General features: G+C 39.3%; 2 protein-coding genes across 2 annotated transcripts; one reads left to right on the top strand and one right to left on the bottom strand.

Moving 5' to 3' along the window:
- Positions 1 to 3: 3 nt before the first annotated feature.
- On the bottom strand, positions 4 to 19,175 carry LOC131983287 (WASP homolog-associated protein with actin, membranes and microtubules). Its single transcript, XM_059347996.1, has 11 exons — positions 18,535 to 19,175; positions 15,131 to 15,304; positions 13,046 to 13,196; positions 12,099 to 12,268; positions 10,499 to 10,697; positions 7,665 to 7,849; positions 7,045 to 7,131; positions 6,823 to 6,918; positions 4,446 to 4,857; positions 3,717 to 3,859; positions 4 to 2,057 (listed from the first exon to the last, which is right to left on the bottom strand). The coding sequence occupies exons 1-11, from the start codon at positions 19,108 to 19,110 to the stop codon at positions 1,902 to 1,904; spliced, it is 2,349 nt and encodes a 782-aa protein (XP_059203979.1). The 5' UTR covers positions 19,111 to 19,175; the 3' UTR covers positions 4 to 1,901.
- LOC131983305 (fibronectin type III and SPRY domain-containing protein 2) lies at positions 18,564 to 27,768 on the top strand. Its single transcript, XM_059348019.1, has 14 exons — positions 18,564 to 18,970; positions 19,844 to 19,944; positions 20,226 to 20,470; positions 20,784 to 20,879; positions 21,205 to 21,438; positions 21,620 to 21,642; positions 22,375 to 22,496; positions 23,145 to 23,309; positions 23,462 to 23,596; positions 23,991 to 24,144; positions 24,803 to 24,936; positions 25,617 to 25,752; positions 25,866 to 26,042; positions 27,461 to 27,768. The coding sequence occupies exons 3-14, from the start codon at positions 20,237 to 20,239 to the stop codon at positions 27,708 to 27,710; spliced, it is 1,860 nt and encodes a 619-aa protein (XP_059204002.1). The 5' UTR covers positions 18,564 to 18,970; positions 19,844 to 19,944; positions 20,226 to 20,236; the 3' UTR covers positions 27,711 to 27,768.
- The last annotated feature ends 177 nt before the right edge of the window (positions 27,769 to 27,945 follow it).

Below are 27,945 nucleotides of genomic sequence, written 5' to 3'. Positions count from 1 at the left end.
ATCTTTATGATCTAACATGTCTTAATTTATTATTAAAACACAGTAGCAAGAACATCTTTGCAGCATTCAATCAATTTGTCTGCAAACCATTCAACACCGTTTGACATACAGTAATTGTCATTTGTTTTGTACATAATACATTTTTATAGCTTCGTCTTTTCAGGTAAGTGCTCTGTGTCACAGGTTCAAAGGTCATCAGTACAAAGTTTTCCCTAAACATCAACAACCTGCGTTCAAACTTTCCAAACATTCAACAACAATCAAACATAGAGCTGTACAGATAAATTGCCAGGGATGCACCGATGTTTAAAATAATAATTTGGCCGATAGCAGATGTTGATACAGATGTTTTTAATGTTTTTATTCCCCTTTTGTGCCAAGAAAGTCTTAAAGTTTTAAAGTCTTTCAGTATTTCATTAGACTATCTTTGAATGAGTACAAATGTATCATAAAAGAATCACACAAATAAAAATAAAAACACCTTTTAGCATAACCTTTCAAATTAAAGTTCTGATTGCTTTAAAAGCATTTTGAGCTTTTATACAACTAGTGAGAAGAATGTTTCACTACTTACAACAAAAACATTTGTGAATCAAATTATTAATTACATGCAAATGCAATTTTTAAAAAAATAGGGTGATTTTTCACTTCTTGTGTTTTTCATACAGAAGTACAAGAAAACGTTCTTGTTGCTTAGCTTTCTCCGATACAGTCTAATACTCCCACACAGCCAACATATTTTTTCACTGTTATTGTAATAACTGCGGTAGAATTCAACCTTATTTTCTTTTCTTTTTGATTCATTCCAACTTGATGAAAGTGTGTGAAAAAGTAAAAGTCCTAGTGTCCACCTTCAGTTGCACTTGTAAAATAAATCTGTGGACTGTTGAAAAATCAGATCTGTCACTATCTAAGCATGCCATGAATTGGACTGCAAACCCCAAGTCCACTGATACTGATGTCCAGAAGGCGAATCGGTGCATCCCTAGTAATTGTAGTAATAACATAATCAAAAGGAAGCCTTGGTTATTTAAGAAAATTAATATAGTGTTCTTTACTTCCCCCTTAACTGGTTATGGCATCATAGAGCAATTAATAAAACATTATGTATAAATTAAGACTAACACATTCACACATTTCTGACATAAGAGGAAAACAGCGATAGGGGCACGGTGCATCAAACAGCCTGTAATACAAACAATGACGTAGACTTTAGACATGTAGTCTGTAAATAATTAACACTGCTGCACTTCAGGACTCTTCATTTGTTTAGTGACACAAAGCAAAAACGACACAACTCCGTCTGCTGTAGCCCTTATTGGGGTAAAGTCAAGTCATAAAGCAATTGCTCAGATTTAATTACATTCAAAATAAAGGAAGTTAGCCGAGTTCGGACTCAGCAATGTGGGGAAATTGAGTGTTTGTGACAGCGGAGTTGTGCAGTCGTCTTTGCCTGCAGCACAGGCTTCCCCTGCTGCGTGACAGTCTCACAAAAGGCCTTCAGATGGTGAGTTGGGAGAAATTCGATCATTTACACACTGCACTACAGCACTAGGCAGCACTCGGCTTTTCTTCTTAATGAGCGTTGAGGCACAATGCCTCATTCGCTCAGTTTGGGATTTCTAAAAACCAGTTGCTTTAGAGGAGGCTAAATCCTGATTCTGCCACAAGCTGGTTGGTTGGATTTGAGTGGTTCTGGATGTTTTACAACATCTCCAGGCTATTTTCAAAACTGTGATGTTTAAGTCAGAGGAGGTGTAATCCTACCCATGTCTAAGAGGAAGCTTTTTGGTGAGAATTTGGCAGCAGTGTGCGCTGTAGCTCAGAACCGTGAAGAAAACAGAGCGAGGGTAATGTTAGACAACAGCTTCATCTGCATGTGTGTGTGTGTGTGTGTGTTCTCAGCTGTCCCAGTCTGTACTGTGTGTATCGTCGTCTCCTCTGTCGTCCTCGTCAGAGTCTGCTGCCACTTTCTTCATCCTCATCATGGCGGCTTTGATGCTGCGCTCCAGCTCGTTGTCCGGGCTGTTCTGGACTTCTGCACGTGCAGCAACCACCTGCAGCACAACAAGAATCATTTTAATACCACATTTCACTCAGGATCAATATTACCTCCAGCTGTTAAAATTGTCTCTGTTGGAAAAAAATCAATGGACCTTTTTTTCCTTACAGCAGATATTTTGACTGATTTTGAAAGAACTGGTGTCACTAATAACATTAACGATGGCTCTGTTCCATGAAGGTGTGCCACTGAGCCAGTGTGCACCAGAGAGGGAACCTGAAACTGAAGCAGCTAAGTGGATTACAGCCATTAATGTTATTACTTATGCATGTGTCGCCTGCTGTCTATAAGGGTCACTTTTCGTGCCATAGACTGTATAAAAGAAGTGGACGTAGCCTACGGGTCTGAAAAGTGAAGCCAGTGAGGAAGTGCCTCAAACCTGCATACTATTTAATGTCCAGCAGGGGGCGACTCCACTTCTCACTTGAATCATTAGCTCAGTTAACATTTTTCTCATGAGTTTATAGTCTCAATCACTAGTTTCAAGCCTTCTTCAATACAACACTATGTTTATTTTGTAATTAATGGTTTTATTTAGAGTAAAATAGACAATGAAGCAGGGTACAGTTTAGGGTGTGGCCATGGTGTGATTGAAAGATAACTACTAGAGCAAACAGTGGCATGGATACACATTGCTACACCTCTATCCTGATGAACTGTGTACATTTAAATAGCGAGTGAACTTGTTTTATAGTTAAACTCAAATTATGGAAGCTAATTTTGTTTGCTAAATGAGATCCACCCAAGATTGCGACAGCCAAAATGCCAAACTTAAGGCTTCTACACAGAAGTCTACAAACCAGTTGGTGACATTACGGTGACTACATCCACTTCTTTTACACAGTCTATGACTCATGCCTTCATTTTACAGATAAAACATCAACTCTTCTTGAACTTGCACTTGATGTCCTTTATTGATTTGAATTATGCATTTTATGATGTCTATGCTTTATGTTATATTATGTTATGTTATGTATGGTATTTATGTTCTTTTGCTATTTTTATATGCTCTTTGTGCAAAGAAAAGTGGCAATAAAGGTTTCAATCATTCATTACAGTGCTCTCAAGTGGACAAACTATGCAATGGTGACACTCTTTCTAAAGTACCCAGTTTGGTATTTCTGCACTGGAATGTGCTTATGAGCTGACATGCACAGATGCAATAGACTTATTATCAAAACACGTCACTCTAGCAATACACACAATTGTGCATGCACGCCAGTTGCACAAGGAATCAGAAGTAGGCTAAAATTCATGAGAAAACTTTTATCACAGGAAAAGTTGTAATCTGTGCTGAACATGTCGTGTTGTGCGGCGGGCTGCCAAAACTGAAAATGGAACTCCTAAAAGTCTTAATTTTTATAAATGTACACTACATTATTATGTTGTAAAAGTTTTATACTTCAACACTTCAACAGTGAAATAAAGAAAAAACCCTGTCTGTTTTTGCAAGCTAGTTTTCATGATCACAGTGTTCTTATTGGTAGTAAGTTTTTTTTGGGAACCGGTAGGCGTGCACATTCTCAATGTTTGTAAACAAATAATTGGTCTATAAATGTGCACTAAGCTGATATAAGTCAATATATTGGCTGGATATACTGCATGAGTCTAGCTTTAGGCTCTGACACGTTGCTATGCTTGTAGAACATCTCACCTTCTTCAGCGTGACTCCCTGTCGGATGGCAAACATCAGATTGCTCCTCGGGTCCTCAGTGGGGGACGCCATCTTTGGAGAGGGGACCTTCCGTAGCTGGATCTGTCCACGCTGTAGTGAGGCCAAAACTTCATCCATTGTCCCTATAGTAACACAACAATAAAAAACACTACTATTTTACAATGATGTAAGAATGTGCAATGGAAATAAAGAATGCATTATCTGTCATTTTGCAGTTGTTGCTATCAGTTTCACTGCTAGTGTCTAAATATTTTCACTTCGCAAAGCCCAGAGCTTTCTCAAAATATTTTTAAAAACAGCTTCCTCCTGAATGACCTCCATTTCACAAAAACATGAAGTCGTGTTGGACGTTGCAGTCTCCCTGGAGCTGAGAGTGTGCATCAGCAGGACCACAACTGAGGTAAAATGCCTCCTCTGGCCTCATGGGGGAGGCTGGGAATTCAGGACAGAACACCATGTACAGGCACACACAACACACACAGAAACAGACAGGCACTCACACACCCCATGCACATTTACTTACTCTGGCACAAACAAACACGACCTTCAACTGCAGTCGAACAAATTCACATATCCAACAGTTTTGTATTTTTCCAATAAATCATCAAAATATATATTTTTTCCAAATCCACGTCCAGCATTCTGATGTCTATTTATTACAGACGCATAATGAGCTCAAAATTATACTGTTTTATATTTCATTCTCACCTATATTTTGTTTGAGCATGTTCTTGGCTGGAAAAGGAGGGTCCTCTTTTTCGCTGAGAGGCTTCGGTTTGTCTTCAGAGGAAGGTGAAGCTTGGACAGGTGGAGGGGGTATGGCAGGGGGCAGTGGTGGGGGAGGGGGAGGTGGAGGTGGTGGAGGAGGAGGCGGAGGCGGAGGAGGTGCAGTAGGGCAGGTTAGTGCTGGAGGTGGCGGCGCAGCGTAGATTTGGACAGGGATGTCTTTAGGCTGCTGCTTCTTAGGTGCTTTATTGCGTCTGGGTGCAGGACGGACGGAGGGGGGTCCTTCAGAGGGGCCGAGGCTGATGATGGACAGCGGCTGGGAGGGACACGGCACTTCTGAACTGAGAGACATCCTGGACTGAGGTGTCTTCAGGATGTACTGGCCCTGTCGCCTCTTGAAAAAGAAGGTAGAAGATGGTTTTAGAATTACATATTTTCTTTGTCTAGTGTTCTGAGAGAGACAAGACAACACCCATGCAGTGTAATGTTCGTTGTTTTAAATGTGTCTCACAGTGACTTGAGTTTAACCTGAAGTGACAGAAAGAATGTGCACAAAATACACACAATCTAAAACAACAACGCTGACACACAGAGAAGATAAATCCCCCCAATCTGCTCAAGTTGGACAAGCTTTATAGTTTTGAGATATTTCAGTCTGTACCAAAGGGGTGGACTATCTGGCTGACTGGCAACCTTTTGATTGAGTCGGACTTTCTTATAAAAAACAAACAATATGTATATACTCAAAAATAATCCCTCTCAATCCTATGACCCACAAGAAGTGTGTGGCTGTGTCTGTATCTTCAGAGATCCCGCCCTCTGATTCTATTTTCTCTTTTTATTTTGCAGGACGTAGCACTGAAACCTTGTTGCTATCACCAGTATTGAGGGAACCATTGAAATCAGGGATGAGTCATCATCGCACAGCCCTGCACAATGCACAATGCACAACACAGTAAACAGAAGAAAGAAGATGGTTGATCTCATTGGTTACCTTCAAGCTTTTGCTCGGAAAAGCAAACTATTAAAGAAAAGAAGACATAATGGTGACTGTTAAGTGCAGGACTCCATCGTCTCTGGCACACCGACTTGAAAAGGGGTAACAGTGTGGTGCTCCCGGGCACAATGTGCAGGCGTGAGGGCTGGACTCTACACTCAACTGCCACTTTATTAGGTACACTTGTCCAACTGCAGCAACTCAATACATTTAGACATGTAGACATGGTGAAGACAACCTGCTGAAGTTCAAAGCGAGAAAGAAAGGGATTTTGAACTTCGCATGGTTGTTGGTGGCAGACGGGCTGGTATGAGTATTTCAGAAACTGCTGATCTACTGGGATTTTCACACACAGCCATATTAAGGGCTTTACAGAGAATTGTCCGAAAAAGAGAAAATATCCAGTGAGCAGCAGCTCTCTGGGCCAAAATGCCTCGTTGATGCCAGAGGTCAGAGGAGAATGGCCAGACTGGTTCGAGATGACAGAAAGGCAACAGTAACTCAAATAACCACTTGTTACAACCAAGGTAGAATGCAGAAGACCATCTCTGAACACACAACACGTCCAACCTTGAAGCAGATGGGCTACAGCACAAGACCACATCAGACACTTCATTAGGTACACACTTCACCTAATAAAATGGCCGGTGAGTGTATAAAAACATAGCAACCAGGTGCCAGATCACAATCATCCAAGAGGAAGCTACAAAAATGGCAGACAGCAAGAAAAAATGCAAATATACGGCTGGTGGACACCAAATTGTATAAAAAATCATAATCATATAATAATCATCAATAATCATTAAAATCATACTATCATTATAATAATAGTAATAATGGCCTAATATCAACGTTACCAGCTTTGACAAAACAAATCCTATTTCAGTGAGTCTCTGCTTCAGACAGTTTGTACACAAACAGTCCTTTTCCTGAACAAAGTCTTGAACTTACTCCTTTATCTCTTTCTTTCCTCCAGTCCTCCAAGCACCATTAGAAACTCTACTACTACAATCACAGCAGTTAGTCCTCAGAACTGCCTCTGGTGTTTGGATCGGCTATTTTTTGGGGGGGCATTTTCGCCCTTAATTGGACAGTTTGACAGGAAACAGGGGAGAGAGAAAAGGGAGGTGTGTGCCATGCAACAAATGTCATACTGTTGCTGGAAAAGAACCAGCGGCGCTGCAGTTTTGTGACATGCGCTGTAATCACTCAGCTACCAAGGGGTCAAGTAGTTAATAGCTGAATTTTAATTTTGAAGTGAACTATTGAATCAAGTGTATATGAAGCAGCAACCTCTGGGGCATCATTAACAGAAGAAGGAGCTGCAGGGGGAGGAGAGCAGAGAACATGTGAGAGTCTGACCTCTCTGAAGGATCGTAATCTGCTCAGAGTCTTCTCTCGCTCCTGGTCCACCCACTGTTTCCTCCTCTGCTCCTCCTCTTTCCTCTTCTCTCGTTTCTGCAGATGACAGAGGGAGACAGCGAGAGGTATTAGAGAGACACAATTGGATCCGGTTTCAGTTGTGGATTCAGTGGAGGTGACAGAAGCAACTCTGCGGGTTGCCTGGTTAGTGTGGTGACGTACCAGGTGGACCTGATGATGCTGACTGAAGACTATGGAGCTCTGCTTGGCGGACTGCTGCTTGTGCTCGTTGGCCTCCATGCACTGATCCTAAAAACACACAAACAGTTATACTTGTACACTCAAAAATACATAAAAATGACATGTATGTGCACAGTATTAGGGCAAATATGTCCTTCAAAGTTCAGAAAATGACGAGGCAAACAAACACCGCAGCATTTCTTTAATTTCTCTTTTTTCCTGCATGGTTAAATATTTCTGTAGGTGATTCGTGGGAGAATCTAACCAGGAGGGATGCTTTCCACTTTGTTCTAAGCAACAAAATATGTGTTTTAATCAGACAAATAAAAATGCAGCCAGTGACAGGAGGAAATGCCAACAGCTCCAACTGTGCTTCAATTACTCTGTCAGCTAAAAATAAAACAGTGTAGTAAAAACAATTTTTAAAACCTCAGCAATTTTAGATGTTAAGGGGACAGAGAGTGAGGAAAATGCCACAATCTTCCATTAGTAAGACTAACATTTCCAATCTAATATTCGCTGATGAATACCCTCTGTACCAAAATGTAACAAAAAAATCATCTGATGGGGCAGAGACTGAAAAAGCCCGATGGTACTCGCACCTTTTTGTTACGGAGATAAGCTCGTCGGGCACAGATGTTGCCTCTCTTGGCCTCCAAGGTCTGTAGGCGTCTTTTGAGCTGCCTGACAGCCGGAGAGTCTGTGTGTGTGGACGCTGTGTGGACCATGCTCTGCAGCTCCTCTAGATCCTCACACACATCGTAGTACACCACCTCCTCCTTCAGCTCTGCAACACACATGCAGTCATTTAAAACTCCCTGTCACCTTTTCAAATGGTGCTCTTTCAACTCATACATATTCTTACATCATCACTTGTGCTTTCCATTCTGTATTGGATATTATTTTGGAAATTAGCTTGTCTCAGTGACATAAACATGTACTCTATATGCAATCTATCTAAAACCTTGTGTGCCAAACAAACAAGCCAGGATGGTACAATCTCAACCACAGTTGTGCTGCAGGTTACATTGTACAGTCATGGAAGAAATTCTTAGGTCATTGTTTTCTTCAATTTCTTGTTCATATTAATGCCTGGTACAACTAAAGGTTATTATATGTATAATTTTTTTGACAAATATAATGATACCAACGAAAATAGCTCATAAGAGTTTAATTTAAGAGCTGATATCTAGCCATTTTCCATGGTCTTCTTGATAATGATTTGGTTATTATCAAGAAAACCAAGAAAACCGTTGTTATCATTATAGTTGTCCAAATTGTTTTTACCTTTAGTTGTACCAGGCATTAAAATGAACAAGAAATTGAAGAAAACAAGGGTGGTCTAATATTTTTTTCCATGACTGTATATGCACTTAAAACAGGTTATTTCTGATGTTTTGGTGATGAAACAATAGCAGTTTTCTTTATATGTTAAGGGGTTAAGAGACGCCTAATTGATGCAGGTAACTTTCGGGCCACTGAAAAGCACTCTTAACTGTCTAATAATTTTTATGAAATGCTTATTTTCAGGTAAGGCCTTCTGATATATAAATATTAAATGTAAAAATTAAAAAAAAAACCTCTCACGAGGTTATTGGTTCCCTGTCCATCCCATAATACAAGAGTGAATAGATATAATAAATGACATTGATGTTATGGAGAAGATTACTTTTTCTCTTCATCTTTAGAAAAATGTGTTCATTTTATTGTGGTGGGTCAAAAGGCCCTTGTGGGCAGATTTTCTTGCAGTATCGAATGAATAACCCTATAATGTTGTTTCATTCTAGCAAACCTAATGGATTTTATTCCGTTTTCTCTCCAGCATCCACCTGACTTATTTTTCAATACCTCTGTGTACACACTACCTCTTTTTAAATTCAGAAAAATGCACAGAGCAGCGGAAAATAAAACTGCTTTAATCCTGATGTTTTATAATATAAAGTGCTCTCCCAAGAATAAAGAATTTAAAAAAAAGAAGCTTTGAACTCTTTTGAAAAGCTTCATAGCCTTTCATTTGCAATATTCATTTTTTTCTCTAGCCTCTTGCTTTCTTTACTGAGCAGCAACAGGTGGAGGACACCTTTTCTGCTTTTTAGTTGGAAAAATAATCCTGAAGCCATCCAAGGTAACAGACACAGACAGCATGTGCATAAACACAACTTGGAAGCAAACATCACACGTCCCAGGAGGAGCAATTAGGGAAATATTTACATGCACAAAATATATCCCCAAAGTAAACCCTGTGCACAAGATACTGAGTGACCAGAAAAACAGAAACTGTCATCATAATGTATCACAGGACATCAGCCCTGTGATGAATATGTTTTTTTTTAACTAGAACAAAAACTTTGTCAGAACTCTATGGTTAATTTAATTAAATCTAGCATTATACTGTAAGGTGTGACGTGTGTGGACACCTTACACAATCTCCCACAAATATATAACAAATAAATCTGCCATTTCACTGAGTCAGCATCAAAACAAATGCAAGCAAAATTAAAACTGGAAAAAAAGGGAAAACACTTTTTAATTTATCTCTCTTATTTTTTTTTTTTATATTAGTCTGGAATTTTTATTGCAGATGTTTTTCATCATGACATGTTAAGTTGGAAGCAGAAAAACTGCATATATGGAAATTATATTGGCAAAAAAAACATATTGTACTCCTCACAGCCATAACTCTAAACACAGACATTTCTATAATACTATATCTGAGGTTCACTGCAGAAAAACATTCATAAATTCACTTAGAAATCACATAAAAAAGAAGCTCCTTTAGCTCCAGAACCTGAGAATCATCATATTTTCTTCAGTATGAAAGCTCCAGTTACAGCAGCCGTTGTGGCATAGATGACCCAGCCCTTAATGTAAGCTAGTATTTATTGCAGGACTTTCATACTGCAAAGTATTATCTTGTTCAGGTGTTAATGTTCTTGCAGTGTTCAGACGAATATGTGTGAGGGCCTTTGGATTCCAATTACAGTATTCAAATTGAGGCAACCTTGAGCTTTTTCTCTCTGCTTTGCTACAATATTTTATACTTAAAGCTTCTGGTATTCATAAAAAATAAGTGTTATTAAATACAGAGTGCTTTATACACCATTAGATTAGTATTTAATGAGACTGTAGAAGGACATCACAGTCTTTTACAGTGATCCATTTTTTTAAAGCAAGTAGCCTGCTGAGCTACTGGTCACCACAGAGCTGCTTGTTTTGTGTAGTTCACCTTCATAATAACTTTATGGGCATGTTGAATGTTTTTGTAATGTTACCGTAAGCTTTAGCTTGGTGGCTGCCACTTGTCACAGAAGTACATTCTAGTAAACTGGGCCAATAGAAATAGAAATATCACATCAATGACTTCGGTCTCTGTTGGATTACTGTGTTGCAAAATGGCTGCAATTAATGAAAAAGCAGTTAACGTTACATATTGTACCTTTGATCTGCCGTCGCAGCGTGTCGATCTGAGCCACCAGCAGCTGCTCCTCGTTCTTCAGGATCTCAAACTTGATGTCGTACAGTTCGAGTTGGGTTTCATAGAATTTCAGCTCCAGCTGGTCCACTGTGTTGTGCTGCTGACCATCCTCAGACGCAGATCTGGTATCAGTTTGTTGGCTGCCACACATGCTGCCCAACTGCACAACAACAACAGAAACATGTCAAAGGGTCAAACTGGTGGCTTTGCATATTACAATTTTATATGTACAATATTTGCATACTTTTTGCTGACCATCTTGTAAAGCATACCACGGGTTTGGATTGACTTTGCTGCCGGTTTTCAATCATTTCAGTGTGTCTTGCAGAGACTTGGAACTTCATTTAAGAGCCAGCTGTCAAAGTGAAACCTATTTAGTGGAATAACATCCTCCACATAATCCTAATCTTGACATCTCTATTTCTTATTGTTTTTCTTCTGGGCTTGAGTTTTTTGACACACAGTGTTTTCAAAATAGTCTCTGCTTTCAACTGCAATAAAGGGAGAGAAAAAACGTATGAAATAAAAATAAAGCAGTGGGTCTGTGCTTCATCTCAACCCAGTTTTAATTTTTGCAAGTTACTTTTCATACTGTGATGAAATCACCTGAAATGAACAGCTACCTGCTCGGTAGGACGGTAATGTTAAGTATGTCTGATGGTGATATGTAGTTAATGAGCTGTCCTTAAATGCTTTGAACAACATAAAACACACACACACACTCCAGACTGTGTGGATATGACATAAGAGCTGTACAGAGCGAATTGATTTTAGATAATACACATCCCATCCCAAGCATACATATATACACTAAAGGCATCTGTGACAGATATCTGTGACATCTGCAGGCACAGCGGCGCCCTCAAAAAAGCCACAGAATTTTGTTGCCACCAGCGCAAGATTTTGCGTAGGTGTAGCTTACTGATCTCATTTTTCAGTGCTCAAACACAGCTGTCTCCGTACGGGCTCATGTTGATTTCACAGTGGTGGATAGTGCCAGCATCCTGATTTTTAAAGAGCTTAATCGGATGAATAATGCAGCCACATGAAGGTGAAGGTGCTGAAGGTGTTCTTTTCCCAAAAAGCTCAAATGCACAGCACGACTCTCTACAGCAGCAAGTAATTTACACAAAACCCTTAGAATCTAAACCCTCCCTGTACTCACAGATATGCACATACAGTAGCTGGCACGTTTTGAGTATGTATACACACAGACAGAAGCTTTCACTTATTCATGCATGCAGGTTTTGGGGGGTGTATCGAGGGGATTCTCTGTGTTTTTACAGAGGCTTTATAAATAGATCAAAGGACTATTAGCAGCCAGAGATTCTCATCAGACTGGAATACCAAGTGAAAGATTCACTGTGTCACATCTCTCCAGACTTACAACCACTATTAAAGCAGAGTTGGCCTTGGCACTTGAGATAAAGATCTGAATGATAACTGAAGCTTTACAACCCTGACAAGAGTCCAATACACCCTGATGGGATGTGCTGACAAATACAGAATGACTGTAAAAGCTGTGGTTTGTGTAAAATCTACACAAAATTAGGACACACACCCTTTCTCTGATGCGGTCTTTCTTGCGGTTGAGGCACATCTCCATCGCTCTCATATGCTGCAGGGTTTCTTTGGCCAAAAGGAAGCGCAGTTTCTCCAATCTGGGAGCTGCAGACGCCCAGGCATTAGCTCCGAAACGGCACTTATCCTCCTCCATCTGCTTCAACATACCTGCATGGACACACAAGGGTTTGTTATGTCCACAAAGCACATGCAAAGTAACACAGTAAAGACACCCACAAAGTTTTATTTGAGGTGATCAAAGAATTTCAGAGATATCAAAAAACTGTTACGCAAGTATTGTAATATTAAACATTTCCCAATGTGCCTCTTGCACTCCTTATGAATATGTTTTTTTCGGAGTACCTTACAATAAACCTCCAGAAAAAAAGGCATTTCTTGAAGTAAACAGTGGGTTTATAGCCACATCAATTTCCAACCGTTCAGATAGTGGAACGAGTGTATCCAATTTAAAATGTTTGTATCTTGATCTTGTCTTTCTTCAGATCAAGGTGGGATGCCAACTTCAAAGATGGCTTAAAAAAAAATTAGCATTCATTTCTTCTTTCTCTATTTAAATTAAATCAAGGCAGCAATACCCTTTCTAATCTCCTATTGACAAGACTTGATCTGAGCAGGCAGCTTATCCCACAGTTCAATTATCTGGTGTATATATATATATATATATATATATATCTTTATTATTTTATTTGAAGTCGCCCTTTACACTTCTATTTCCTTTTAGATTAATATGACAGTGTTAGTTCTATGTGGACTTTCGATTATGCGAATATTAGACAACATGATAAATATATTGCTTGTCTGCAGTTGCAGTGCAACTTGCATCGCTATTTCACTCAGTTTCCTGTGTGCTGAGGAATGACACATAAAAATGTTTAATTAATTCATCCATACACAAATAAGAGAAATAAACACAACAACTTATACCAGCCAGAGCCTTTGAAGTCTGTGCAAAGTAGGTGACAGTGATGTCCTGAATTGAGGCGACTGCTTCATCTGCTTTCGTCCTCCACTCTTCCGCCTCCTTCTCCAGAGCTGCTATCCTCCGAGGACCCAAGTCCTCAAACTCCACAGACTTCTGCAGAAAACCACAGTAAGAAAAGCAGCGGACAACTTTACACTCTGTGATTTGATGTAGACTTCTTGCTAAAATTTAACCAATATAAATAATAAACTCTGCCTTTAGTCAAAGTTTGATTTAATGAGGATTTAGATTTCAACCTTGTGTTTTACTTAAATTGGACATAAAAATGTTAAAATATGTCAATCACTCCACCATCATGTGTGTGATCAGAACATGATGGAGAGCTGGAGAGATAAAACAGGCCAATCCTTCCATCAGTGGCTATTTGTGCTTGACCAAAATAACCCAGTACCAAGTAGAATTTAAACTTCTCCTGCATTTGATTTTGCACACAGATCTAGAAAAGCATAAAAAAGACTGTTTGTATGGTACTGCTTGCAGCCAAACAGCGCAAGAGTTCTTTGATTTAATGGAAGTCTGTGGTGTGGTGGAGTCGAGCATGGGGTTTTTGGAAGAGTTGTCAATTCAGTGTGTAATGGATTTGTGTAAGAATCATTTGGACGGGGAGAAGTAGTTTGGGAAATTTACACAACTGAATGCTTCCATCTGCGTGATTTGTATCGAGTAAAGTACAAAAAAAGGAACTTTAAATGAAATGGTATTGACAGTGTTTGTGAAGCTACTTTGAAAGCAGCAGTTTGCAAGCTACCAATTACTTCACACTAGAAGAAGGTGAACTATAGTAAAGCTACCCGAAGGAGAAATCTAGTTTGGTCAACTAAAGCTTCTTAGAAAAAGGAGTTGAGGGGCGTCCCGGTGGCTCACACTGGTAGAGCGCTTGCCATGTAGGCTGAGGCCTTGCTGCGGCGGAGCCGGGTTCCAATCCGGCCTGAGCTCCCTTTGCTGCATGTCTTCCCCTCTGTCACCCCCTTTCACTCTGTCACTTTCAATAAAGGATAAAAATGCCTAAAAAATAATCTTAAAAAAAAGAAAAGAAAAAGGAGTTGAAACTACCAAGTATAAAAAAATTTATCAAATTGACAATGTACATATACCTCAAAGCTCATACTGCCCATGTTGCTCATACTGTGTGTGTAGGTGACGGGGTATAACTCTTTCCTTAGTTATTAATTTCCTTAATAACTCAAATAATGCTGCTATCTGTTGCTGCCAGATTCAGCAGCATTACTGGGTTCCACCTTTTGTGAATTTTATGTTTTTACTTTCATTGCCCTTTCTTCATGGGAATTTTCCCTAATATCTCATTCAGAACTAGAAAAAAAAATATTTTCAGATGTAAAAATATTGTTGTTGTTTTTTTCACAAACCCACTTATTGTTGTTTCTGTATATGTATATGTTTCCATATTATTATCAAAGGTCAAGTCCAGTGAGTGGTTGTAGCTGTCTGCTTCAGCATGCCTACAGAACAGCCAGGATGAAAGAAAAAGTGGGTGAGGTCGGTCAAAGCGAACGCAATGGTAAAATAATAATAATAATAATAATAATTATAACAATAATAATAATAAAAATTCCTTTCCTTTTATGGTCCAATTTATAGTTAATGCAGTTGAACTACAAGCAAGCTAATGCAAAATGTAGTTAAACTACTAGTTCAATTACATGTAGTACTACTCTCCAACACTGGGTGCTTTGTATCAGGCCCTGAAGTTACAAATTAAACAACTAAGGCTCAAAGGGAATTTGTAGTGATCTGAATGAAACAGGGTGCATACAAATATTGTATTTTCAGTAACAAAGACAGCTGGGAGAGTTTGAAAATGCTGGGGCTGTAAATGTGTATTTGCATTAAATTAGTGGATTAGATATTTGCTTTGATTTGAGGATGTTCCACAAACCTCTTTGGAATTTGTGTTAAACATTTGAATTCCTGATGAGAGTAAAATAAATACCAGAACAAACAGCATCCTGTGTCTATAATCATTTATCACATCCTACTAAAAGCTGCTAAATCGAGCCTATATTTACCAGGATCTCCAGCTTGTAGAGGCAGGCCAGCTCTCTCATGTCCCTGAAAGGCTGCAGCAGATACTGAAAGAAGGTGGTGGCCACGGTGACCAGGTCCTGGTAGGCCTCGTCCTCTTCCTCGTAGATGCCGAGCAGCGCGACCATTCGGTCTGCACTGCCATGACTCTGCAGGAGCTGTAAATATAGAGGACATAAACATCGTTACCTGGGTTTGCTCTGAGCCCAAAGCAGAGTCTTTGCTCTGCATGACTTTTCATATCTCAGATGAATTGGAGGAAAACACAGACATCTCTGCGGGGAATTGTTTTTTGAAGAATTCCAATCTGAGAGCTCTAATGTTACAGTCGATATTAGTGCTATCAGAACCAGGTGAAGCCAGCATCACTCACCACTTTAGTCAGACAAATTTGTCCCTTCAAATCTGCTATTTCATACCAAGCCTTTCAAGTGATGAGATCATTAGACCACAGACCTTGTTAGCACAGAGGTAGCCTGGTCAATAACTGAAATGCTGTCAAGTATTGAGTAGAATGAGGTAAGCTGATGGTGAGAGTGGTGAAGAAAAAAAAGGTGATTTAAAAAAAAAAAGTAATGTGATTTCATCATTATCTAGAAGTTCTAGATAGTCCCTGCCCTCTTTATGTATTTAATGTGAAGAATATAAGGTTTCGCTGTAAGATACAATGCAAATTAAATACAATAACACCACAAACTATGGCCTCAAATGTAGCTGTTATATCGGATTGTGTTACATTGTAGAGATGCCTCTGATGATGTTTACACTGTCTGCGTTTTCTCCGGTGTCTCATATATCAGGGCTTTAAACATGCAGTCATTATACTGTAGGGCATCTCTCACCATTACTGCGTGACAAGCCAGTGGGGGGTGCGGGGTTAAGTTACACTTCTGTGTACAAATCAAACGCTTGTCAAAGGGAAAAAAAATCACAGGCTGACAAACAAACATAAGTGCTGGTGGTGTTGCAACATCTACAGCTCTGATTGTAAAACACAAACAGTGAAGGTTTGCTGTGTCATAGTGGACTTGTAACACCACTGTGTGGTGCTGCTCCTGCAGGGTTACATTCACAGAGATATTAAGAGTAATATAGAGCTTAGAGAGGTTTCGCAAGCTTTGCTAAATCCTCAATCCCTTTTCTTTTATTCAAGTGAGAATTCCTTCAGGAATATAAGTCTGGCTCGTCCAAGTGCATTTTGAGCACCTCGACAGCTGCTGACACTTCTTCTATGAGTTGTGGCTTTTATGCAAACATCCTCTATGAGCAAAAAAAAACAACATTAGCATAATTTTTAAAGCAACATTGTTGGTGCTCTAGAAGTATAGTAAAAACTGAGGCAGTCTAATTCAATATGGCATAGACATGCAATATATTTAACCTTTTTAAATGTTAAAATATTCAGTTTCCACTGTTAATGTCTATACTCACTGATATAAATCAAGCAAACAGGATGTTAATTTTGCATCACATTATACTGAAAGGTGTCTCATATTTAGCCTACTCATATCAGGTTGACAAAACATTAGAAACACCTCTCAGTATCATCACCACAAACTAAAACCACCAAAATGAAAATACAGTTGAATCAAAACCTAATTTGCAACAAAAAAAAACTGAAGTTTGTCATCTTTATGTAGATTTATTACAGGTTTGTTGGATTAGACTGCTAGGTATCCATAATAAACATGGACTGTGCACATGCATACTGTACCAACCAGGAAGGGATTCAAAGTGACCATGACTACACAAAAAGCCTAGAAATAGACAACTAAACTAAAACTAAATTACGAAACTCACATACACTTACAATTACAGCATGACAGATATAACGAGTGACTGATATTATGGGCCGATATTGGCCCATCAAAGGCCTAATTGTACCGGTGTATATGCCTTTAGATGTGGTGTTATGAAAACTTTTTTAATACAAAATATAATGTAGAAAACATGATTTAGAAATGGTGTTAGCTATTAATTCATTTTTTTAAATAGTCAGCACTTGACTGACACTGAACAGTAATGTTTATTTAGCTATTTATTCTTCATTATCTCAGTTATCATTTATAGAATTGGCTGACAATGTAATACATTGTTTTTATAATGTATAATAATGTATAACAATGTTAAATATTATTCAATAAAGATTTGTATTTGAGAAAGCAGCCCTGTGGGGATCTTTACAGAGTGGTGAAAAATCGGTGCACAATCTACATAAAAAGATCTATTTTCATTCCAGCTCCATAAAATTACTATATTGGCCACAATATTGGTTATTGATGAATTTTCCCCTCAAAAATCAGTATTGGCCTCCAAATTCCCTTATTGGTCGGGCTCTACTCATAAGGATAATGAAAGGAGGAAAACAACCACAAAGAGATGCAACGTTTCAGAAAATGAAAACAAATAAAAGGAGACAAAAAACTAACAGAAACAGTTACAAAGTGAGTGCCATAAAGCAACTACAAGACACAACATGACAACAAAGAGACACAACACCACAGAAAGATGCGTAACGACTACAGAAGAACACAAAACAACCACAAAAAGAGCCTAAAACTATAAAGTTTCTCCTGTGTGGGGGAGCTGGTGTGGCCTTTCTGTCTGTGTCCCACTGTCTCATAATGGTAGAACTGGTAACAGATATCGTCACCCTCTTAAAATAATCGCCTAACTCATTTTTTCAAGTTTTGCAGGAAACACAAAACTCTTCACCAAAAGTGTAACATATGATATTTATTGATAATTTTACTCAAAAAGGATGTAACAAAGGATGGCTATTGACATAGTAATAACACTGTGTGTAAATTATGTAACTTAAGAGAAATAAATGACTTAGGCCATTTTTTAACATGCCTTTGTGACATAAGCAAGATATGGTAACACTTTATTTTGAAGGTGTCTACATAAGAGTCACACAAGCCTGTCAGAAACATGACATGACAAGTATCATGAGCATTAATGTTACTTCAAAGTGTCATAAATGTTCATGACACAATCGATGTCATGTTTATGACACGCTCATGTCACACTTATGTAGACACCTTAGAGTAAAGTGTCAATATTAGTGTCAACAACAAAACACTGATAACCTAAACTGACAACTAAACAATCTCCCTCTAGCTCTTCTTTGCTGGGTTCTTATCTGATGCCTATGAATGTGGCTAATTGTCAAAGAAGTGATGATCTTAAAGGGGTGAAATCACATGATCAACTGAGGATGTAGACGATTTTACCATAGGTGGCCGGCGTTATGAGGAGATGATTTAGGCCAAAAAACAAAACAATTTTGACAATAAATGACTTAGGCAAATGTTTTAACAGGGTGACGACATCAACCTGAGATAAGCACCTGTGGCTCATCTGCCAGCTGTCACACCCCCCTCACCTGTCTCACGTGACTCTTGGCCCTGGCCATCTCCTCCTGCATGGTCTTCCTCTTGAACTCCTGCAGATTTTCAAAGTACTCCTCCACGTCCCGCTCGTCCTGCGTGAACAACGTGTCGAGCACAATCTTTCGCCCGCAGATGTCAATGGCCGTGCTGAAGTATTTCTCCAGCTTTCTACACGGCGTATCGAAATCCCGTTCATCGTCGTCCCCGGTACCTGACCTCCGGTTTAGGAAGAGCAAGTCCCAAATGTTGCCGTCTTCGAAGTCTGACAAGTCCGGGAAGCAGGTTACCAAGATGTCCGCCACACAGCTGAACTGCTGATGGATGTGTTTTAGATCGTTGACAGAGAAAAGTCCAGCCCAGCTCATCTGATGGTCCCCGGTGACAACCTCGGCTTTGCGTTTCTGCCGTTGTAACGTCCGGTTGTGGCAGGTGACAGCAAACTTACACTCGATGACGTTCCACTGTACGATAAAACCCAACTTAAACGTCTCAGGCTCTTCAAATATGTTACTTTTAACAGCCACCCATCCCTCCAGGCTGTCCAGCCGCTCAGTCTCCACGTTATTCATCTTAAAAAGTGCTGTTTCACTTTGCTTCGTCCTCCTCCAAGAAGCTGCTGGCTCTGTTTACAACGTCCGCCATTTGCGTGACGTAAGCCGCCTTCAAGGACCTCAGACATATTAGGAGCTGTCAACACTGCACGTTAACGGCTTCACAAAGTGATATATCTTCCGTTGTTATTGCATAGATGTAAACACATGTTTTTTAAAAAGGAGTCGGAATAATTTGTGTAGTTGTCCACAGAAGAATTGTGAACTATAACACCACTTGTTTTATTGCTGGCAAGCATTTTCTTACTATGTGTGTAGAAGAGATCAATGTTGCTTGAATTCTAACATCAAACAACAGTTACGGAAAAGTGGCTGCGTCTAATTTCTATCATCGAGGCACTGAAAGGCAGTAGGCGAGGTCATAATTGAGATATTTCTGATCAAAAGCATTTAAATTAGTTGATGTGGGAGTTTACGAAGATTCTTGAAGGCAGCACACTGTCCCAAGTATTGTGTTCAACTTTGACCTTTGAATCACATGTTCGGGGAATTCCGTCTCCTGATATCAAGGCAGAGACTTATGATGAAACTGACACTAATTACAAGTTGACGTTTTTTTTAAAGTGTTAGCAAAATTGAAGCCTATAATTTGTCCAAATTGTATGTTTTATTCAATAAATAACTCCCCGCATGGATGTTTGGCATGCCTTTGACATTTGAGCAATCTGAGTCCCATCTATTTTTATCACAGCTTCTGGGTGAGGGTTGGACTGCTTGCAGAGCTGGACTGTCGGACAACACTGTTGGCCTGAAATGGCTGTTTAGAACAGACTGGTTTGCTGAACTACCCAGGTAAATTTGCAATCAGCTACTTTTTCACTATTGCTAATTTAATCACAAACAGATTGTTCTGCACGGGCAAGCTTCTTAGTTCAAGTATGAAAAGTGTAGCGTTGAGATTCTATTTTCTGTTGGGTTTATTCTGTTCAGTTATTATTGGATGCACAGTTATCAGAATGCTATTCTGAAATGTTTTTTAAAAGTTACAGGGGCTGAAGTAAATTGATATTTTATCAGAAACTTGTCTATAAGTTTGTTCTGATATTCACAAATGGATTATAAACTTCCCACAGTCACTCGCCTCATGGACTTGTATGAGATTGGAGGCAGATTGGATGTGATTGCAGAAGAAGCTGAGCACCAGGAGTCGACCACAATGGCAGACAAAGGAAGAAGGGAGACGCGAGGAGTTTCCACCTTCCAGAGGTTTTCTGTTGACACCAATGAGTCCCTTCATTTTGAACCCTGTGACGACAGCCCGCCATCTCCCACCGGGGCAGAAGATGGACTTGATGTGTTTATAGAGGAAGAAAGTGAGGTGAGGAAACTTAACACAGATGTGGCCCATGATGTATGAATAAAACATCTGATGATTTAGATATTTTATTTGACCTCTGTTCAACCATGATGGTTTCTTGGGATTTACGTCAATCTTTTAGAGGGTTTTGATGACTATTCATTCTGTTATTTATTTCCCAAAAGACGGCCATGACATTTCAGATTTCTTTGTAGCTCACTCCCAGAAGATGGAGCTGTCGACGTGAAAAGCTACATTGATGAGAAGGCTTGAAAAATAGCTTGTGTTACTGATATGAATTAAAAAGAAAGGCATGCCTCTCAATTGATTTCAGGGTGAGATTGACACAATCAGGAATCAGTTGCAAGGGAAGGTGGCTGAGATGGAGAACTTTGCAGGTCATCTGGAGGAAATCTTTCTCACTGTGGAGGTAAAAAAATCTTATTTTAAAGAGTGTTGAAATGTGTTTTGACTTTGATTTATTACTGAATGTCTGTGTGAGCATTTTGGGAATACTACTATTTATTATTTAGTTTTATTAAACTCAAAAGGAGAAATAAAGTTCAAGATGTCAGATTTCAGTTTTGTAAGTCCCTGTGTGTGTCCCCGGAGGGCCTGAACTTGAGTCAAACACATCCATTCATTGCCTCCCTTCATCTGTCTTCCTCTCCTCATTTTTCTTTTCTCTCCATTTTTTGTTAAATGCATAACACATGTGTAAAGCTCTAACTACGATCGTACAAATATATGTGCAGGAGAATTTTGGCCGTCAGGAGCAGCACTTGGAGCAGCACTACAACGACGTACTGCAGACGTTGTCTCAGCGATATGACGAGCGGGCGGCTGGACTGGAGGAGGAGAAGAAGGGCAAGCTGGAGGCCCTGTACAAGCAGCTGCTGGTTTGTGGTCGAGAGATGGATGCCTCCAAGGAGCTCATCGAGACGGCCCAGGAGATCTACCGCAGCCAAGACAAGAGGCTTTTTCTGAAGGTATTTGAGCTTGTGTTCCTGTGCAGATTATAGACATATATACATGATGAGGGTTGCAGGAGGAGATTTAGCTCTCGTAGTCCTGATGTAGAAAAAAACATCACTAATGTGATCATGGGTATGAAATATTGATAAGTAATTCTACAGTTGTTCAATTTCTTTCTTTGACCTTTATTGACAGGCAGTTATGCCCACCATTAAAAGGTAATTATGATGCTGCTCAGTGAGTATGCCACATGCTGTGATGCTGAACTGACTCGTGACAGCAGTGTGATTTCAAAAGACTAACCATTAATGGCTCAGGACAGATAAAGTTTCCAGGTGTTTCTTGCCTTTAGTTTCATACTAAAATTATTAAAGTAATTTTGAGTGTGAATGAAATTCTTGGCCTGGGAAAATAACATAAAAATATGTACTCATTGTGCACTTACTAGCTTTTTGTAGAGCATTGAGTTAGCTCAGGTTGTATACTAATACCCACACTTAAATACTTTTAAATATACCAGAAAAATATTTAGCTTGTCCAAATACCTGGTATCTCAAAAATACCAAAATGTTCTACTGCATCTGGTCACATTTTGCTGTATGCAAACCAGCATGCTTTCCCGACTTTTCTGACCTACAATGCTCAAGTTCAAAATTTAAGGCGACGTGTATGTCCCAATTGTGTGCATACTGCATGCAACAGTATGTACTTTGTAAGGGCCATTGCAGTATGTACAAAAAGTAAAAGGAAAGCGTATGCAAACTTCATGCACTGCAGAAGACCACAAAATGCTTCTGGAAAAGCCACAATTGTAACAGGACCTTGTGTTGTTTGTTTTTTTTAGTCACATTTTGAGTGATTCTGAATGGCATAACACAAGCTCGCTTTACTTTAAATGTTTAATCTTAGCATCCAGAGCTCATTCTGTTTTTCTTTTTGCACTACACTAGAATCGAGGAGTTTGCCAAAGATGAGGTTGACCTCACGTTGTCTACAAGTCTTGAGTTTAACACTCCACTCGCTGACCTGTCAGATGTGAAAACCATGATGGACTCAATCAACGTCGTTCCAGGTCTGATTTACAAACTATTCCCCCAGTTCATCTGATACCCACCAGTCTGTGTCAGTACAGCACACAGAAGAAGGTTAATTTTCTGGTCCGTTTTTGATGCATTGTGCTCTTGGACACCTTACTGTCCGTAATTATAACATAGAGCAGGCTGTGGTGTGGTGGTTACCCAGAGATGTGTTTTTTATGCACAGTGTGTCAAATATCAAGTAAAGTTCTCAGGCACATGGCAATGTTTCCATCCATTTATTTTTAAAGACTGTTCAATAATGAGAGATCATAGCTGCATTTATAACATTAACATTATCACAAATGTGTTTTGTTAATGGTTATTAATTTAAAAATTATATTTTTTTTCTTTTTGCCATGTTATCAATTCAACTTTATTTATAGAGCACATTTCATGCACAAGGCAGACTCAATGTGCTTCACAATGTATATACATAATTACAGTTAAAAAACAAAGCAGAACGCAGAAAAACAAACAAACAATTAAAAAAAGAGGTATAGAATATATTTTCTTTAGTTTAGAATTATGTCATAACATATCACTTTTTATGCAAAAGTGGCCCTTTACCAACTGTTAGTGCTTTTAATGGTGTGACTTGACAACAAAACCGGGTTAATAATGTTTTTCCGAAATGAAAACAGCTCCATCTGCTCCGGTAATCAACCCCCAGATGCCCAACTCTGCCACGCAGACATCCCTGCGTGTGTGCTGGAGCTTGTTCTCTGACGACACGGTGGAGTACTACGAGCTTTACTACAGACCGGTGCTGGAGGACACACCGGCAGACAGCACCTGTGCTCCACACGGTATAACACAGACTGCAGATTCACATTGCATGATAACACCATCTACTGTTGGAATGGTATCTACTGATGTGGGAGTCTCTGATTTCTCTGAAGGATACTGGCGAGTTGTTTTTGTCAGCGCAGCCACGATTAAATCTCTGCTGGCTTTTCAGTAAGCAAAGTAAAAGTGAAGGAGACCCACTGCACCGTGACAGATCTACTGCCCAATGCTCAGTATGAACTCTGGGTGACTGCTACCAACACCACAGGCATCAGCCCAGCCAGCGAGAAGGCCTTATACATGACAGGTAATAGATGTGACACTCCTACAGCTACATGAGGAGATATTAAAGTTGTGACAGTTGCAATAATTGTTTTGTTGTCTCAAGGTTTGTTTTCAATTTTGTAATCACTCAAACCTTACATGATTGATGAGAATAAAGCTCATAAAATATGTGTGAGACAAAGCAATGACAAATATACAATTCATTAAGTAAAAATAGTAAATAAAGACAACAATATATCAATGTGTCAGATGCAATATTGTGTAGTAGAGGAGAGAATGTGTGCTTATATGTCTCTATATTATGTAAAGTAATATATATATATTATCTCTCTCTCTCTCTCTCTCTCTCTCTCTCTCTCTCTCTCTCTCTCTCTCTCTCTCTCTCTCTCTCTCTCTCTTTCTGTCTCTCTCTCTAGTGCCGTCTCCTCCGGTGATCAAGCAGAGGGAGTGTACTAGCTGTCCCGAGGCTGCTCTGATCCGCTGGGAGTCAGGGAACACCAACCCTGTCGACTCCTACACTGTGGAGCTCAGTGAGATGGGCACTAATGGCACAGAGAGCGGTATTACAGAGTAAGAACTGTGTTATAAACTTACACCTACAGTTTACAGCTTAAACGTAGTAACAAGCTCAAGGTTTAATTAGGCTTTCCTTGAAATTTCCTCATGTTTTTTTAAAGAGTTTGCTCACAAAGGTAGAGACTAAAAATAGCTTCACTGGATTCGCAGAGCTTTTAAGATGCAGCAACTCTGTGATATTTAGCTCCACTGGCCTGTCCTTAAGGCCTTTGCTTCAATAAATCCATAAAACAAGCCAGTGTTAGTGCTTGCCTGGGATTTTTGAGGTCCCATGGTTATAGAGCTGCTGAATCAAGACACACTGTCCTAGAAAAATCTATTCTTAGCTTCAGCTCCTGCAGCACTGTTAGCCTCAGCTAGAACACAACCTCACATTTGGGGTCATTTTAATTTTTCATCTGGTCATTTCGGAGAACAATCAAACCTTTTTATTTTAATAATTTGTGGGTTTTTTTGCATAGAGAAGTCTAAACTGTATTACCTAAATGGGCCTGCTTAGTTCTTAGTTAAGCTCCCCATTTATCCACCTAGTGTTTCAGAAGTTGTGAGACAAGACATTAAAAGCCAATCCAAAAAGTTGTCGTCATGCTGCATTAGATATATTTAAAAAGGAAGTGATATCAGCCTTCTGTCTCATTGGTTAATCCCCCAGGTCTATAGTGGCCGTGCCCACCTGTCAGTGTCTGATCCAGCTGCAGACAGGACGCCGTTACCTCATTTCTGTGAGAGCAGTCAACATTGGCGGCCCCAGCGACAAGAGTGAAGTCATTACTGTCTCCACAACAGGTGAGAAGGATCAGCCTGTTCGTGGTACTTCTGGCCAGCAGTGAAGGATTATTTCAAACATTTACTTGGGTGAAAGTAGCAGTACCGATTTATAAGAATATCTTGATGAAAGTAAAAGTCTCACATTCAAAGTTTTATTCAAGTCTAAGTTCAGAAGCATTAGAAACTTAAGGTATTTTAAGTATCATAATACTCAAAAGGTACTCAAAAAAGCTTTAGACGACTCCTTATGGAGTCCTGATTCCCAGGTTTGGAATTAACAGCAAATCTTTCAGCCTCATATTGTGTACTGATCATATTTAAAATGAAATTTTAATCCGAAAAGTAACCAAGAACTACATGAAATTGGAATAAAATATTTTTTAAACCTTTTTCCATGAAATGATTGTGACAATGTGATTTATTCTTGACAGATAAAGCTTATGTCTTCTCCAAACGTCATTAATCAATCTCTTCTAAACATATCACAATGAAAATGAAACCACAGTTAACAGATGATTGTGTCTGAAAACAAAATGATTCCAACTTTATTGGCAATATCTGTAAAATGCAGTGAAGTAAAAGTATAAAGTAAGATCAAATGCATATACTCATGTACAAGGAGTGCCTCAAACTTGAAGTGCAGTACTCTAATATGTACTTAGCTTCTCTCAGCGACTGCTTTTTGTTAACATGTGCAGGAACATTCTTCTATCTCCTGGAGGACACTGCCCATCCCTGCCTGTCCATCTCTGAAGACGGCTTCACTATGTTTTATGGCGACGAGGAGCTTCCAATCAGCGCTATGGCCTTAGATGACAACAACAGCTTTACCAGGTGAAATGCACAATGGCTACCAGTGCGTGAGAAGATAACAGGAACTTTTAAGATGACCCATAATGAGTGTAAAAATGTTAAATAACACTGTGTGTGTGTGTGTGTGTGGTCAGATGTGTTGCTGTCCTGGGGGATCTGATCCCAGTGCGAGGCCGACATTATTGGGAAGTTGAGGTAGATGATGTTACAGAATTTAGGATCGGAGTTGCATCTGAGGACACGGAGAGGAGCTCGTACCTCGGGGCCAACAACACCTCCTGGTGCATGAGACACATTCTCACTCCATCCAGGTAACAGTTCACCATCTCTGTTAAAGGGACACCCCAATCAGAATACAGATTTTTCCTCTTAACTGTAGCAGTCTTTATCAATCTGGATTGCTTTAGTTTTAATTGCTGAGTGAGCCATAAAGGTGTCTGTTTCCTCGTTTGGTGTATTATTTTCATATTTTGCCATCTTCATCAGCATCTCAGTTCTTGGCAGAGGGAAGGTTTTACCACTCTAATACTTTTCTATCTTTTTTAATAGGGTCACAAGACAAAATATTTGAAAGCATTCAATTTGCAATTATATTATTAATTTTAGACAAACAGCAGTGGGCTCTGTGGGACCCTGACATTTAGAGAGCAGAGCAGATATCGTGTAGCTGGTTTTTTCATAATAATAACAAAAGAGACACAGAATTGCTGCACTTAAATTAACATTTATTTCGAGCTGTTAATGTCTGCATTGTCTCTGTTTGCTGCCGTGTAAATATATTACATGTCCATAAAACCAACTGAAAAAAAAAAAGAATTACAAAAATAAAAAATGAATAGTTTTAGTGCACTTAATTGCATTTTACAACAGCATTTATCAGTAGTAAGAATATGTCCATGAACTAACTATTCTTTCTATATAAATGAATACTTTTGGTGCACTTGACAACAGCATTTGTCAGTAGATAGTATTATCTCCTTGTTTCTGGGAGAGGATGAACATTTGTGAACTTGTATAGTTAAAAACAACAATGTAAATATTGTGGACTCCCCTGGTACTGGGTTAGTGGTATAAATAATGGGCCTTGTAAGCACAGGCATCCGCCAATAAAAATGATCTCAAAATAGCATTAATCTGTCCACCAATACTTGTTATTCCCATTTGTTGTACAACTTTGGGAGAAACTGTCTTACATGTTCACAGGACTACACAGACGAAGTAGATGCAGATTTTTCATGTGATACCTCAATCAGCACGTTGAGCCTCTGCGGGACGACTCGGAAACTGGGCCAAGACTTTATTTATAGCTACCAGAAATTTTCCTTTTCTAAGCAATAAAAAAAATTGTGCATCTGCTCCATGCAAAACTAAGCCCATTGAAGGTAGAAAAGCCCACAGTTGAATATCCGTTACTTTCTAAGTGTTGCTATGGCAACTCATCTTGGAACAAAGCAGGACAGTTGAATTGTCACATTTAGCAAAATCATTCAGCGTGGCATATCACACAAGCCCTGAATGTGGTTCCCATTGTGGGCATCTTCTTGGTGAATCTGCCTACGCACAATTGAACAATTACATTTTTTTTCTTTAAACCGCAGCCATTTGAAATCCTGGCTCAATGATTCAGCATCTGCTTTACTAACGGCTGACAAGAGAGGGGAAATGATCCACACAGCTTTATATTTAGAACATCTTTTCCCTACAAAATCCATTTTTTTTCCCCCTTCAGGCATAAATATGAGTTTCTGCACAACGGCTGGAGTCCTGACCTGAGGATCACAGTGAACCCAGTGCGGATAGGAGTGGCTCTGGACTATGAGAGGGGAACCCTGTCCTTTTTTAATGTGGATCTGGAACAACACCTACACACCTTCCACTGTCACTTCCTAAGTTACGTCCACCCCTGCTTTGGCCTGGACAACCCCGGAGCTCTTACAGTACACAACTGCATAGAGGCTCCTGAGTATGCATTCATCTGACAACTGCAATCATAGCTAGTATTATCATTCATTCAATAAAAACGTTGTTTTTAATATTTATCAGAGTTCTGTTTCTGGGTGAGAGAAACAAAACCCCTAACATTATAAACACCCACATTTTTCAGGGTTTACTCAACTTACAAGTCTAATTCAAGCACTTATGGGGAGACACGGCAGGTAAATAGAATTTTTTTTTGCATTTCAATGTTATTTACGCAAATGAACTCATTAAATA

This window comes from Centropristis striata, chromosome 2 (assembly GCF_030273125.1).
Source record: "Centropristis striata isolate RG_2023a ecotype Rhode Island chromosome 2, C.striata_1.0, whole genome shotgun sequence".
Taxonomy (NCBI): domain Eukaryota; kingdom Metazoa; phylum Chordata; class Actinopteri; order Perciformes; family Serranidae; genus Centropristis; species Centropristis striata.
Note: the sequence above shows the minus strand (reverse complement) of the source record. Positions and strands in the feature narration are given on the sequence as shown.

Bases quoted from the DNA above. Each gene is read 5' to 3' on its own strand.
- LOC131983287 (XM_059347996.1), bottom strand. From the start codon at position 19,110: ATGAATAACGTGGAGACTGAGCGGCTGGACAGCCTGGAGGGATGGGTG. The intron at 6,919-7,044 runs GTACGTCACCAC...TGTCATCTGCAG, and splicing joins AGCATCATCAGGTCCACCTG to AAACGAGAGAAGAGGAAAGA. The intron at 3,860-4,445 runs GTGAGAATGAAA...GTGTTACTATAG, and splicing joins CATGCTCAAACAAAATATAG to GGACAATGGATGAAGTTTTG.
- LOC131983305 (XM_059348019.1), top strand. From the start codon at position 20,237: ATGGACTTGTATGAGATTGGAGGCAGATTGGATGTGATTGCAGAAGAA. The intron at 21,439-21,619 runs GTATTTGAGCTT...CTTTATTGACAG, and splicing joins ACAAGAGGCTTTTTCTGAAG to GCAGTTATGCCCACCATTAA. The intron at 24,145-24,802 runs GTAAGAACTGTG...TTAATCCCCCAG, and splicing joins ACAGAGAGCGGTATTACAGA to GTCTATAGTGGCCGTGCCCA.